The sequence below is a fragment of the Chiloscyllium plagiosum genome, chromosome 5 (assembly GCF_004010195.1).
Source record: "Chiloscyllium plagiosum isolate BGI_BamShark_2017 chromosome 5, ASM401019v2, whole genome shotgun sequence".
Classification (NCBI taxonomy): domain Eukaryota; kingdom Metazoa; phylum Chordata; class Chondrichthyes; order Orectolobiformes; family Hemiscylliidae; genus Chiloscyllium; species Chiloscyllium plagiosum.
Window position 1 is genome coordinate 83189586 of NC_057714.1, and position 16135 is coordinate 83205720.

At 41.5% G+C, this 16135-nt stretch overlaps 1 protein-coding gene across 1 annotated transcript in view; it reads left to right on the forward strand.

Annotated features, from left to right (window-relative positions):
- Positions 1 to 16135, forward strand: part of gad2 (glutamate decarboxylase 2) — a 139973-nt gene that overhangs the window by 98777 nt on the left and 25061 nt on the right. Inside the window, exons 7-9 of the mRNA XM_043690485.1 lie at positions 2554 to 2669; positions 6000 to 6079; positions 14494 to 14548. Coding sequence (XP_043546420.1) covers positions 2554 to 2669; positions 6000 to 6079; positions 14494 to 14548 — 251 coding nt within the window. The remainder of the gene's footprint in view (positions 1 to 2553; positions 2670 to 5999; positions 6080 to 14493; positions 14549 to 16135) is intronic.

The following is a 16135-nucleotide window of genomic DNA, read 5'->3' on the forward strand; positions in this document are numbered from 1 at the left end:
CTAGTAAATCTCCTCTGCACCCTTTCCAAAGCTTCCACATCCTTCTTATAATGCGGTGACCAGAACTGTACACAATACTCCAAGTGTGGCCGTACCAGAGCTTTGTACAGCTACAGCATAACCTCCTGATTCCGGAACTCAGTCCCTCTATTAATAAAGGCCAAAACACTGCATACCTTCTTAACAACCCTGTCAATCGGGGTGGCAACTTTCAGGGATCTGTGTACATGAACACTGAGATCTCTCTGCTCATCTGCACTCCCAAGAATCTTACCATTCTTATCAAGAATCACTTTAACTCTATGGTCTGAATAACTTAAAATATCCTCCTTATCTAAAAAGCAGATCCTACTTGTTAGTATTGCTTGTCGAAGATCCAAATCAATTATTCTCCACATCAGGGCACTGGTCAGTGGAAAGATTGACAAAGTTTCAATACAACAAGTGCTTAATCAATCTTTTAAAAATAAACCTTCTCAGTGTCACCACAACTGCCTGAAATTCAATTGAGAGAGCTCTTCATAATTGCAATCTGTCCCCTAAAGGTATTGGCCCTGTTATTACCATTTATAAATAACACATTTTTTTTAGACTGATCCATCTGAAATCAGGTCAAGGAAATTGAGAATATTGGTGACATTGGGCAGGATTTTATAAGAAGGCAACAGTTTCTGGTGAGTGGAAACCCCTTCTGTTTGGGCATCCAGCAGCCGTTTAAAGTCAGTCTTGTGGCATCTGTACAATTATTACCGCAGAAGCACTCAGCCCATCAGATTAACATGGTGAGACAGGCAACAAGAGCCTGATAGCAGAGGATACTGGGAGGACAGGCTCACGCTAAGCTCAAGGCTGATGATAATCCTCTGGAGTAGTTGGTATCACATCACACACTGCGATGTAGCTAAGAGATCATCTGGCAGAACTGTCAAAGCCTATGTGCACCCATGCATGGGTGGTAGAAGAATGCACCCAAACCATTCGTGCTGCACCAAATGGACATGGCTTCTTTCATAAAGACATTTGCAGCTGGACGGTCACATGAAGGCAGTAGATGCAAAAGTTGCGCATGGTATAACAGGCCTGATGTCATTACCTTGGCCCACTTTCAAGGGAGCAGTGACACAGTGAGAGAGGCACCTTGACCTTTAGTCTTTCTCAGGTGAAAGGGAATTTCTGGTGTGCCTTCCAAGGGAGAAACAGCTGTCTTCCACATCTGGAGGCTCCTCTCAGAGCACTCTGAACGTGGACAGTAACCTCTCTGCCAGTGACAGAGGGTCTGCACCAGTTCAGCAACTCCTCTGCATACTGATAGAGAGCCAGGGGTCACCTGCTAAGGTCATACCAAGCTATGAGAGAGCCCAATCAGACTACCTCAACAGTAAGCACAAAGAGAGCTTGTTATGGTGTTTTAGAATATGCTTGGCGCCATTCTTACTCCAAAATATTTCAAAACTTTCTGAAATAAACTGCAGACCATGTTTTGACATCAACATTATTGGCATCCCATAAACTTCTCAAAACTTCCCAAAACCTCAATATTATGTCACTTATGGTACTGGGCAGAGTCGTAGCATTTATCAGGGTCTATCACTGAGCTTCCAAAGTTTTTATCCTTTATTCTTTCTGGAAGCATAGATATCACTGATGGAGGCAGCATGTGCTACCCAACCCAACGGTCAACAGGACGGTAGTTAAGAGGCAACTACTTACTGTTGTTTTTTAGTCACATGAAGCCAAACCAAGTAATGAAAGCAGATTTAATTCCTTAAAGACACTTGAAAAATAGATGGATGCATTTTTACTACAATCCTGGTCTTCTCTGGGACTACCTTTACATTTCGAGAGTCCATTCACTTAAATTCTACCAGTTGCCACAATGGGAACAGCATGATGGACTATTAGCCTGGCCTCTACATTACTGGTCCACTGACATGACCACTACATCCTCATTTTCCCCGCTAGTTTCAGGCAATAAGAAGATGAGAGTTCCAGGACTCCAATTGTTAGGTGAGGTCAGACCTATGTGGAGAATGCATCATGTATGGCCCAAGCACCTCTCATGGTGCTAGAGTCAAAGTAAGGTAAGGGAATCTACTTTTGTAGGGTCTGATCAAACAGAAATATCTTAATCTCATGAAATGAGTTAAGGTTTCTAGCGTCCTGGGAAATTTTCTCCTCGATCCTGACCATGATCCGAATCAAGTTTAGAGTGCTGCTGGAAATGCACAGCAGGTCAGGCAGCATCTGAGGAGAAGGGAACCAAATGTAATATCTCCGGTGTTTACAGGTGAGACACAGTTGGGTGGGAGGGTTAGGTGTGAGGAGAATGCAGAGATAATTCAGTGTAATTTGGAAAAGTTGAGCAAGTGGGCAACTGCACAGCAGATGAAGTATTCTCCATTTAGGACACGGGAGTACAATTAATAAAATGGTGTAAATAGAATTCATACCAATTCAAAGGTAAATATTAACTGATAATATTTAACTGAATGGGAATTGTTGTTCTTTAACAGATTGGTAATTAAAGCTAATGAGTATCTCACTCTGTTTTAGGTGGAGCCATATCAAACATGTATGCCTTGTTAATTGCACGTTACAAGCTGTTTCCTGAAGTTAAAGAAAAGGGAATGGCTGCCATTCCGAAGCTGATTGCCTTCACATCGGAACACGTATGACTTTTCCTGTTTCATGTTCTTGTTGTGTTAATAGAGAGCTACAACATGTGCTATAGAGGAGGCCCTAACACCATCCCATCTTATTGCAACACATATTTGTTTATTCATCTTTCCAATTAAGCATGATAAATATTTGAGAAATAAATGGTGTAATCATAAACATTTCTCTTAGCACACTGTCATCTGGATTTTACAGTGCAACTATTTTCTTGTCTCAGCTTGTTCTATAACCAAAATAATATTTTTCCAATACCTACATTTAAGAAGTTACTTATTTAAATAACTTTAATATTTAGACTTATGACAAGATAAATGCCAATCAATGTTAGGGTTAACATATTGGCTTCTTATATGAGCAAGATGGCAATTTATTTAATAACTGAACAAAGTCCTCAGAAACTATTAAGAATCAGACAGCAATAAAATAACTTAGATATTCCTCCCTTCCACCAAAATAGCCTATTGTATATTCAGATAATTACATACACACACAAGTACACAGCACATTCAATGGAAAATCCAGAGGAATCATTTTAAAATTACTGATTGGCTGACAACATATAAGCTGTTCATGGTATTCCTCGAGGTGAACCTTTAGTAAAGTTTTGCAGATGGTGAAATGTCCCTAGCCAGCATTGTCATGATTACAATGCATCTGCAGTTTGGATATGTGATGCTGTCTGTTGAGTCTTTGGACTGCTATACAAGTTGTTCCAGCATCAACTGATTCAGAGTGAAGACAGAACATGAAGAAATTCAGGACGAAATATGCTGTCCGCTGTGTCATTCATTAAGTATGAACATTTTTGCAGTTGATCAGGGACATGGTTAATGAGAACATAATCAATTCAGATTCACAGTTCAATCATGCTAAGTAATAGTGACAGCATATTTTACTGACACTCTGAGAGAAACGGTACTGTCTTATTTTGATACGTAGGATCTGACAAAATGCAGACTATTATCCAGCAATTACATCATGAATCAAGTTCAACAGTTGCTTCCTAGCAGTAATGCCACTGGTATGTAGAGAATCTCCAGTAGGGCACCTGGTTTTCATGGTGCCAAAGGTGTTTGGTACACTATGGATGCATTTTGGCTACTATCCTACCAACCTATTACCTGGAGAAATATGCACCACCCAATCCACGATCTTATGGTTGTGGGTCCTTTGAAGTTAAAGTGCCGAGTATCCTTCAATCTCAAGCATTATGGCAAAACTTTTCTCAGTTAAAGAGATAGTTACACCTAATGTGTCCATTCTGCCCCAGCTTCAAGCCCTTGTAGTAACACAGCAAACTGAGTTTACCTGAACACAGCCAGTGCCCCAGTCTATCATGATGCCTTTTCCATTATGATCTTTTGAACTCACACCATAATTATAACATATTGAATGAAATTGAGACAAATAGACAAATAATTAAACATTTGGGAGCTGAATTTAAAGGGGAGGTTGTTCCGATCATCTGCTGTACCTGGAGAGAAAGATTGAAGAAATGAAGTGTACACTGTATTTATGTCTCCTCTCCAGGGTTATATGCATATTGTGAAAAGTTATAATGGATGATCAGAATAATCCTTTGAAAACTCAGTGCCCCTCCCCATCACTAAACCCCCTTCAATCTGCACACATGTTGAATATTTAGTTTGGTTTATTATATCATTTAATATCATGTAAATAGTTACACTATTTTAACTAGCTCCAGTAGCCATTATTTGTTAGTCAAAATACACTTAATCACACAAATATGCACACACAGGACAACAGCATATCAGAAGCAAACAATTGGCAATAAAACTCATCAAGCCAAATTATTCAGTACTTTATTTTAAAGTTACAGATCTGGGAGCAAGATCACCTATAAAGCAAAATCAGCCTAACTTATTTTTTTTCATTTTATTCACATAAACCTGTCACCGAGAATGTTCATTACTGTATTGTACCGGGCACACTCACATCTACATTTAAATAAGACTGAACATGCAGAAAAAGCCATGAGCCCTTGTCAACATTTTAATCCAGTATTGACATTGCCTTCTGTATGTGAACTTTACTAAATTTGTCATTTTTGGATACTTTTTAACTATTGGTTTCTGCTATCATTTGTGAGACACGATTTATGCAAAAACCAGAGTTCCATTCCAGGCTTTGTTAGCCAAGAAAGGGAAATTCACAGCACAGTTCATCAGGTTATTATTAACTGCAAATTATCCCAATATAGCCTATCATTCCCTAAGGGAGAAGAGAGTGTGAAGATATTGTCTTTAATGAGATGCTTGTTTTGTCTGTTTAGATTCATGACCACTGTAGTTGAGGAGCTATGCTAGTACTCAGCATCTTGAAAAAACTAGGAGAAAGCCAGGACTGCAGATGCTGGAGATCAGCTGATTCCTGAAGAAGGGCTTATGCCCGAAACATCAATTCTCCTGATGACCTGACCTGCTGCGCTTTTCCAGCAACACATTTTTCAACTCAGCATCTTGAGTCACACACAAAGAGTGGCTGGTTGAGAAAACGTGTGGTGCTGGAGAAGGCACAGCAGGTCAGGCAGCATCTGAGGAGCAAGAGAGTCGACATTTCAGGCAGGACCTTATTCACGACAGTATAAGGGTCCTGCCCGAAACGTTGACTCTCTTGCTCCTCGGATGCTCCATGACCTGCTGTGCCTTCTCCACTGCCATGCTTTATCAACGCTGATTTCTCCAGTATTTACAGTCCCCATTGTCTCCTGGTTGGGAACGAACAAAGAGTGGTGGAGGTCATCACTAACAAATCAACTTTGTTGCTGAGTCACTGTCCTAGAGTAGATCAAACTCCTACACCACTGCCATTACACTAAGTTATGGCTGGTCTGTACTTCCATCATAAGCAGATGGAAGTTATCTTCAACAGACATTGCAGTTAACAAAGGGTAGACAATGGGGCAGCATGGTGGCTCAGGTGTTAGCACTGCTGCCTCATGGTACCAGGGACCCAGGTTGATTCTACTCACAGGCAATTGCCAGTCTGGACTTTGCACATTCTCCCCATGCTCTGGTTTCTTCTCACAATCCAACAATGTGCAGGCTAGGTGGATTGGTCATGCTAAATTGTCCATAATGTCCAGGGATGTGCAGACTAGATGGATTAGCCATGGGAAATGCAGGGTTACAAGGAGTGAGGGGAGTGTCTGTGTGGGATGCTCTTAGGTTGAATGACCTGCTTCCACACTGCAGGAATGTTCTGATTAAAATAGCTCTTAACAAGTACACAATTCACCTTGTCTGCGTAATATGTTTTAACTCGAATCCTATTTATGTCACTGTGTGTGTTGATGCTTACAGAGTCATTTTTCAATAAAGAAAGCAGCAGCAGCTCTGGGGATCGGGACAGATGGAGTGGTTTTGATCAAGTGCGATGTAAGGTAGGTCACTTTATATGTTGCCTGTAGAATTTTCCACTCCTCAAACAGTAAGAGACAGATTCTGCTTTCAGGCACATTAGAGGTCTCTACCGATGTAAAATCTGCATGTACATTCACTCAAAGCTCTGACTGCAGAGCACATTCACGAAGACATTCCTGCAGCTACCAATCTGTTCAGCTCTGCCTCCGTCTCCGCCTTTAATGCCTTTGACCTCATTAAAATCCATTATTCCACCTTTCTCTCTTACCCTGGCTTTTCACTCTAGTAGAGCTCTGATTTGGTCCCTTAAATCAAAATCAAAGCAGTGTGATTGACTCTTAGCTATTCTCTGAAGTAGCCTAACCAGCTGCTTGCTTCAATGGCAATTAAGGATGTGCAACAAATGCTGGCCTTGCCTGTAACATGCACTCCCCAAGAAAGAATGAAGAAAAAAATTCAAATGATCTCAAAATTTCTAAATTTCTTTCACTTTCCAAATCCCTGAAAGGCTTGATCCCTTCCAAATCCATGTCCCTCTTCCCTGGAACTCTAGGTTTGAATAATTTCATTAAGGTCTCAGTCCCTTTGCAGAACTGAAGATAATCAGAACTGTTAAACTGAACTTATCATTTGCTATCTCTGGTGGACGAGAAAGATACCATGGCAATATTTCACAAAAGAGAAGGCAAGTTCTTGGTGGCATTCTAGCCAATATTTATTCCTCAGCCTACATGATTAATTAGTATCTAGGTATTACATATGCAAGTTTGTGAGATTTTATTCTGTGCAAATTGACTGTTGCATTTCCTTCACTCTGACAGTCATGACATCCCTAAAGTACTTAACCAGTCGGTTCAACACAACTTATTGTTTCCATGAGTCAACTTCATGGTCCCATAATTTGGAGTGAATCCAACATAAGTGCTGAAGTATTATGACATAAGTAGAGAACTCATTCTGCAATGTGACTCCAGTGATACAGGACTTGGACCAACCCGAATGCAGCAAGGTCAACGGGACACTAACACAAACAGAAAGATGTTATGCCCTCATGTTGACAGCACCAGCCATTCTCTTTGTTTAGAAATATTTTCATGCGATTCTAGTCCTAAAGCAATGAGGTCAACACTCCACTATCCTCTGAAATATCATAATCAGCCACTCAGTTGCACTAGAATGCTTAAGAAGTCTAAAAGAAATGAACCTGTACCAATCACCTGTACCAATCTGGGCATCGGAAGTTACAAAGGAAAATTGAACAAAGTCAACTCTGCAAAATCCTCTTTATTAATATCTGAGACCACTGAAAAGGATAGGAGAGCTGTGTCACACAACAGTCTGACATAGTCATATTAATGGAATCACACTTTACAATAAGTATCCCAGACTCGCCATTACCATTCTTGGATATGTCCTGTCCCACTGGTAGAACAGACCCAGAAGAGATGGCAACACAGTGGTATACAGTCAAGAGAGAGCTGCCTGGGAGTCCTCAATATTAACTCGGGACATCGTAAGGTCTCATGGCATTAGCTTAAATGTGGGCAAAGAATCCTTACCATGTTCCACACACCTCAGCTGATGAATCCATACTTCTCCTTGTCAAACACTATTTGGAGTCACTGGGGTGGCAAGGGCCAAGAATGTAGTCTATGTGGGAAATTTCAATGTCTATCAATGTGAAGAATATACAAAACTTCACCCTCATCAACCTGCCTGCCATAGATGCATCCATTCATGATGGTATCAGTAGGAGTGATCACTGCATAATTATCATTTTCATATTGAGGATACTGTCCAGTATGTTATGTGGCATTACCACCATGATAAGTTGGGAATGAATTAGATCAGATCTAGTAACTCAAGACTGGGGATCAATGAGACGCTGTGGGCTGTACTGCAGTACAATCTGTAACTTCATGCCCCAGCATATCCCCAACTCAGCCATTACCATCAAGCTTGGGGATCAACCCTGGTTCAATGAAGAGTGCAGGAGGGCATGTGAGGAGCAACATCACCATTATGTAACAAAGAGGTGTCATGCTGGTGAAGCTAGAAAACAAGACTGCTTTCATGCAAGATATCATAAACAGCAAATGGTGGTCAGAGCTAAAAGCCAACAACCAACAATTCAAGCTCTGCTGCCCTGCCATATCTGGTCATGAATGGTGATGGACAATTAAACCATTCTCTGGAGGTGAAGGCTCCACAATTATCCTCATACTCAATGATGGGAGAGCTCAAAGCCATTGATGAAAATGATAAAACTGAGCGATTCAGCATGGGGAGGGCAGAATGGTGGCTCAACGGTTAGCACTGCTGCCTCACAGTGCTGGAGATCCAAGTTCAATTCCAGCCTTGGGTGGCTGTCAGTGTGGAGTTTGCACATTGTCCGTGTGGTTTCCTCCAAGTGCTTCATTTTCCTCCCATGGTCCAAAGATGTACAGGTGGATTGGCCACGGGGAAATGCAAGATTACAGGGATTGGAACGGTGTTGGAATGCTCTTTGGAGGGTTAACGTGGACTCAATGGGCTGAATAGCCTGGGGATTTTTAATAAAACAAATCATGCAAAGTCTATGGGCCCTGATAACCTTCCAGCAATAGTCCTGAAGACTTGTATTCCCGACCTTTCCTTGCCCCTAGCCAAGCTGTTCCACTACTTGACATATACTTGACAGCATAGGGAAAAATACCCAGAATCCTGCACATATAAAGCAGGACAAATCCAACCAAGCAATTATTACCCCATTAGTCTGCTCTCAACCATCAGTAAAGGGATGGAAGGAGTCATCAATGAAGCCATCGAGCAGCACTTCCTTAACTGTAATCTGTTCAGTGATGCTCCATTTAGGTTCTGCCAGGGAAACTCAACTTCTGAACTTATGACAACCTTGTTTTAAATTGGGCAAAAAAGCTAAACTCCAAAAGGTGACATGAAAGTGGCTAATTGGATATCAAGAGCGCATTTTATCAGGTGTGGCATCAAGGAGTCCTAGCAAAGCTCCAGTCAATGGGAATCGGGGGAAAGCTGTCTGCTGGTTGGATTCACACATGACACAAAGGAAAATGACCATATTTGGTGGAGATCAATCATTTCAGCTTCAGGACATTTCTACAGGATTTTTGTTTTATTTGATCATGGGCCAGCATTTATTGCCCATCCCTAATTGCCCAGAGAGCAGGTAAGAGTCAACCAGACTGCTTTGGGACTGAGTTATATAGAGGCCAGAGCAGATACCAACTTTCCTTCCCTAAAGAGCATAAATGAACCAGATAGGTTTTCCCTGACAACTGACAATGGTTTAATTGTCAACATTAAACTCTTAATTCCAGGCTTTTATTGAATTCAAATTCCACCATCTGCCATGGCAGTATTTAAAACTGGGTCCTCAACACATTAACTGGGTTTCTCGTTTTAATAGTCTAGTGATAATACCAAAAGACCATCCATAATCCCACCAACCCTGAACCATGAGGATTGTGTCCCAGGCCCAACCATCTTCAGCTGCTTCATCAATGACCTTCCCTCCAACATACGGTCAGAAGCAGAGAGACTTGCCAATGATAACACAATGTTCAGCACTGTTCACAACTCCTCAGATACTGAAATAATCCATGTGCAAATGCAGCAAGACAATGCATCTAATCTTGAGCTTTACATGGCAAGTAATATTCACAGCACACCCTTGCCAGGGAGCGACCATCTGCTAAAAGAAAGAATTTAACCACTTCCCTTCCACTTTCAATGGCAATTCCACTGCTGAAACCTCTCCTATCAACATCCTGGAGATTACCATTGACCCGAAACTCCACTGGACTCACTATATAAACACAGCACAGGCTGTGTTAGCTCTGCTGCCTCACAGCGCCAGAGACCCGGGTTCAATTCCCACCTCAGGTCAAAACTTCCTTACCAACATTTCAGGCTTGTGTCAAAATTCTTTCAGAATAACATTGATAGACAATGCCATAGACACCACCATCACCAACACAATCCCTTGAGTCAAAATCCTGGAACTTTCTTCCTTACAGCAGTAGTTACATCGAATGGATTGCAGCAGTTCAAGAAGGCAGCTCACCACCTTTTTCTCAAGGGCAATTATGAATAGGCAATAAATGCTGGCCCAGCAAGCGACACCCACATCCCATGAATGATTTTTGTTTAATGCAACTGCTTGATGCAACAATTCCAAAGCATTTGCCTTTGAGAAGCCGCCACTAAGCATAAGAAGTAGAGCAGCAGGAAAATGGCAAACAGTGTTTGGGATTTTTCAAATATAGTAGGTGTATATAGTATGAGAGCACAGGGATAATTTTATATTCTGCATTGTAAACTCTGGTTCTGCATAGACCTTGGATGTCATAGGGGACTCATCATCTCAAAGTGGCTTAAAATTGTATATAATGATTCTCTTTTTGTTCACTAATTATCATTGCAAATTGCTATGGCAACCTTTGGTTCAGGCTCTTGGCTGACTGTCGAGAGAAAGAAAAAATGATGAATTTAACCTTAGAGCAATATTAACTTAAATACTTCAGGTCAGGCTGCACAGGCAAATTTGTTATGAAATGAAGAGATGCAGATTTGGTGCTGTGCTGTCAGAATGACTCCTCCTCCGCTCTGTGTATGCCTAGATTTCTGAATACAATACAGCAAGTTAAAAACTTGTAACTACTTTTGCTGCATTAACACATTTTGAGCTGGATATGTCACAGCATTTGGACCTAGAGTGCCAAATGACAGCAGCCAGTGAACAGAAGCAGCAAATGGAAACAACCACTCAGGATCTACACACATCTTCAGGATCAGATTTTGGGAAATTTGAAATTTTGATTCCACTGGAAAGGAATTGAAAGGGTTGTGATTTAAAGCAGCAATGTGAGTGATTACCCTATCAGGAGCTGAGTGACCCTGACAGAAACCAAACTGAACACAAGTGGGCATGTGATAACCATCCTGCCAACCCTTTCCATTACTTTGCTGATGATCAAGGGCTTTCTAAAAGGGCAATGATTGGGTGGGGTTGGATTTGTCCTTGTACAGGACACCTGGGCCTTCTTCCATATTGTCAGTTCGACGTCAGTGTTGTAACTGGACTGGAACATTTTGTCTGGGCACAGCACGTTTTGAAGCACAGGTCTTCAATATTACTGTCAAAATAGTAGCATCCAGTGTCTCTGGACATTTCTTGATTTCACAAGGAACAAATCAAATTGACTGAAGACTGGAATCAGTGATAATGGTCATCTCAGAGGACGTTGAGATGGATCATCCATTCTGCATTTTTCTTTGAAAATGGATTCAAATTCTTCAATCTTGCCTTTTGAACTGATATGCTGTGCTCCCTCATTATTGAGGATGGAGATATTTGTCGAGTTTCCTACTGCCACCAGTTGATTCATTGCCCACTACCATTCATTGGTTGACAGATGGCTTAGTCCCTCATATCGCATGCTGCCTCCCTTGTTTAGCATTCAAGAGACCCAACATTGTAACTTTATCAGATTGGCATCTAATTTTTATACATGTTTAATGCTACCACTGACCTGTCCTCCTGCATGCTTCATTAAACAAAGGTTGACCTCTAGGCTTGATGGCGGTGATAAGTCATGAGAGTTCCAGATTGTGGTTGATTCTGTTACTATTGATGGCTACACCACCTCATGGATGCCCAGTTTTCAGTTGCTATATCTATTCAAAATCTACCCCATCTAATGTGATGATTTTGCCTCACAACATGATGGAATCTACCATCAATGTGAAAATGGGATTTGGTTTCCTCAGAAACTACGTAGTTGTCACTCCTGCCAAAACAGTTGAGGATGGACAGATTAGCAACAGGCAAACTTGTGAATACTAGGTCAAGTAGATTTTTCCTTTTGTTCGTTCCCTCACCATTTGCCACAAATGCAGTCTGGCAGCTATGGCCTTAGGACTCAGCCTGATAAGTTAGTAGTCATGCTACTGAGCCACTCTTGGTGATGGATGCTGAAGTCCTCCACCCAGATTATATTTTCCTTTTTATTGTCTCTAACAGTGGTAGTGCTTATTTTCCCCCCAGCACCCACATTGTGTGAGTGCAGGTGTGAGACACAGCGAAAACAACAAGTGTGTAAAACTTTATTCATTTTCCACCACCAGGAAGGAAAGAAACACCCGAGTGGCCAGTGTCAAACAGGGCCCTTCTCATCAAAGGGCAATACTCTGTGATCGAAAAGTGAAAGGGAAAATAAACCACGATGCCCACCACTCCCTGAAAACCTCAAGGGTGTTACTAGACACTGCGTGCTCCTTCTCCAGGGACACCCAGGCACAGACATAACCATGGAAGATGGGCAGGCAATCAGCCCTAATGACACCCTCCATGGCCCGCTACCTGGACCTGTTTATGGCTAGTTTGGCCAGGCCCAGGAGCAGATCCATGAGGAGGTCCATTGACCTACCCTCCTACCTCTCCACCTGATGCCCAAAGATCAGGAGTGTGGGACTGAAGTGCAACCAAAAGCAGAGGAGAAGGTTTTTCAGAAAACCAAAAAGGGAGTGCAAATACCCACTCCACCCAGATTATATTCTGTGCTCTTGCCACCTTCCATGCTTTCTCCAATTGATGTTCAACATGAAGGAACATTGATTCATCAGTCTGGGAGTTCAGGATGAACATGGTACATGGTAATCAGCAGGAGGTTTTTGTGCCTATGTGTGACCTGATTCATGAGACTTCATGGGTCCTGAATAATGCTGTTTTTCCTCCAAGGTTCAATGCACACTGATCAACGGCTGACACATCAAATTCCGGTTTCAGAATTTGAATCCGCACACAGACTTTCTAGGGCCACACACCAAAAATAACTTAGAGGAGTATTAGTTAATGTTGAGGACTTGTAGGACAGTTGTGGCTGTATACCACAGTGCTATCACCTCTGCTGGGTGTGTCCTGCTGGTAGGACAGGGCTTCTTGAAGGTTGGTGATGATGATGATAGTGATGTCTGAGGCATTATCAGTCAAATATGATACTGTGGGTATGATTGTGTCAAGGCTGTTGCTTGTCCGGTCTATGGGACTTCTCTCGTAACCTTGACACAAACCTGAGATGTCAGTAAGAAAGTTTTTGCATGGTCAACAGGACCATATTTGCCATTGTGATTTTCAGTGCTAAGTTGTTTGTTTTGTGTCATTCCTTTGGACCTCATAGTGGTTTTTAATCCACCTGAGTTCCTTGCTAGGCTATTTCAGAGGGCAGTTGAATCATCCATGTTACTGTGCATCTGGATTCACATGTAGACACCAGCCAAAGAAAGCATAGATTTCTTTCCTTAAGGGTTGTTAGTGAACAATTCTGAGGAAGGATCATTCAACCCAAAACGTTAACTCTGATTTCTCTCCACAGATGCTGTCAGATCTGCTGAGCTTTTCCAGCAATTTATGTTTTTGTTAGTGAACAAGATGGGTTTACATGACCATCAGCAATGTTAACATGATTGTTATTAGAGTCTTTTAATTCCAGATTTTTTAAAGTTAAAAAATCAGCCATTGTGAGGTTTGATTCCATCATCCCAGACCATAAGCCTACGGTTCGGAATTACTAGTTCAGTATTATTGTTAAAGGTCAAGTTACTGGACAGGAGTCACATGCAACTCTGCATGCCTGACTCAGGAATGAAATTAGTGCTGAGCTGTCCTTATAGATGTTACAAACAATGCCAAATGTGACACTATGCCACGTATATAATTATTAGAACAAATAAACAACAATACAGCACAATGTCCTTCGGCCCACCAAGCCTGCGCTGGTTTCTAATCCTTATTTAGATCCATTACTAATTCTCCATACCCAGTTTCTATCCCTCTGTTTACTTCCTGTTCAAAGAAGAAAGAGGCAAAATGGTCAAATGCATGACCAAAAGAGGTAAGTTTTAGTCACATTTTAAAGAAAGGAGAGAAATAGAAAAATAGGCAGATATTTGGAGGAAATTCAAGAATTCAGGAGCTTGCTAGCTGGAGCCAGTGGTGGAATGTGGTGGAGCTAGTGGTAAAATGGTGAATTCTCAAGAGGCTAGAATTGGTCAGGCGCAGATGTTCCAGGGGATTATAAGACTGGAAGAAATCTCTGTCAATGTATTGAATTGGTGCTCACATTTACAAAATTTCAAATGTTCCACTAGTTGGCAAGACAATTAATCAGGATAAAGTGACCGACCCCCCACGCATCCCCCCCCCCCACCCCCCACCTCACTTTGCTCCCCACTTTCCAACAGTCTTGTGTTATTAAGATTGAAAAATGTGTTTTTCACTGGATACAGGAAGTGGAGTGGCATTTAGGACAAACCACAGATCTTAGTTTGCTTTTACAAAAAATGCAAATAATTGAAATACCATTTGCAGATGGGTAATGCATTTCAAAATATGAATGTGTGTTTTTGAAAATTGCAGGGGAAGAATCATCCCATCAGACCTTGAGAGAAGAATACTTGAAGCTAAGGAAAAGGTCAGTTCATTTTTTAATTAAATACAGACCCAATTAAAACTGTTGCATGTTTTCTACACTCAATTCTGAATTAAGCATGAATTTCCCGTGGGCAGAGTGCCAGTTTAGAGCACTCAGCTGTCAGCTGTCAAATAAGTTTCTATTTGTAGTCAAGCGACCATAGTCAAGGAGCTAGTGACAAATTTTGTAATTAGTTTAAGAATTCAACAACCCAGCTGCCTCATGTGGGTTTGCATTTTATCAAGTTACTTATCAGTACCAGTTACACAACTGCAATAGCATTCCAATAACTTTGATGTGGATTGGCAGGATTCAAAGTCCTGCTTAAAACTTTGGTGTCAACTATCTTTTTTCAGAAAACTGTAAACTCTTGGTATCAGGTAGACAGAGGAAATCAGTGTGAGTTAGCCCTATAGTACAAATGACAAGTTTGTAAGATTGTTGTGCTTTAGCACTGCATCTTTAATTTAGGGTAAGTTGGAAGAATGAAAGGAATCATTTGAGCTGTTTTGAATTCTTCCCAACATCAAATCTCTGTGGCTTAGTTGTTAAAGGTTATGTAAGGCAGCCCAGATTGTTTCAATGGGAGAAAAAAAATGCAATATTCACACCTGCAAGCAATGACCATACCAGTGGAGACATTGATCAGACAGGGTACAGTTGGTGGAGGTGACAGCTGACTTTTTGCTCCCTGGGAGGAAAGTTGACTGTGAATGGGCCAATGTTTAAAAAGCGAACCTCACAGCAGTCACATGGTAGGCTAAACAGTCTGAGGATCTGATTTCTGCCACTCAGGGAAGGGGAAGTCCTGCCCTTGGGAACTGCCAGAAAACCGATTACATAACAGTTCCCGAAAGTGGACATTCAGAGATTTACAAGTGTTTTACTGTACACTTGTTGTTTCATACAAATACAAGTTTCTATCATTTCCTTCTTGACCTTTTTACTCTGTCCAGAAGCCACCTCTTCAGTGAGAAAGAACCAAACTCCTTTTTTTATTCATTTTATTTCTACCCAGAGATGCTTTAGTACTACTGAGATGTTTGTTTTTTTGCCATCACCAATTGACCCATGTAGTTGTTTACTTTATTTCCACCGGAGAATCATCTGTGTTTCTGACTAAATAAAAAATTTTAAAAGCACAGCCCATGAGGGGCAGTGCAATAACAAGAGAAGTGAGAAAGGTAGAGAGAGGGGACTAAAGTAAAATGGAGTTCGAGAGGGAAGAATAATCTGACTTTATTTTATATCCAGGAGTGCTCTTACACACAACTAAACCTTTTCCTTCTATTGCCAAATCACATAGAGTCATAGAGTCATAGAGATGTACAGCATGGAAACAGACCCTTCGGTCCAACCCGTCCATGCCGACCAGATATCCCAACCCAATCTAGTTCCACCTGCCAGCGCCCGGCCCATATCCCTCCAAACCCTTCCTATTCATATACCCATCCAAATGCCTCTTAACTGTTGCAATTGTACCAGCCTCCACCATTTCCTCTGGCAGCTCATTCCATACACGTACCACCTTCTGCGTGAAAAAGTTGCCCCGTAGGTCTCTTTTATATCTTTCCCCTCTCACCCTAA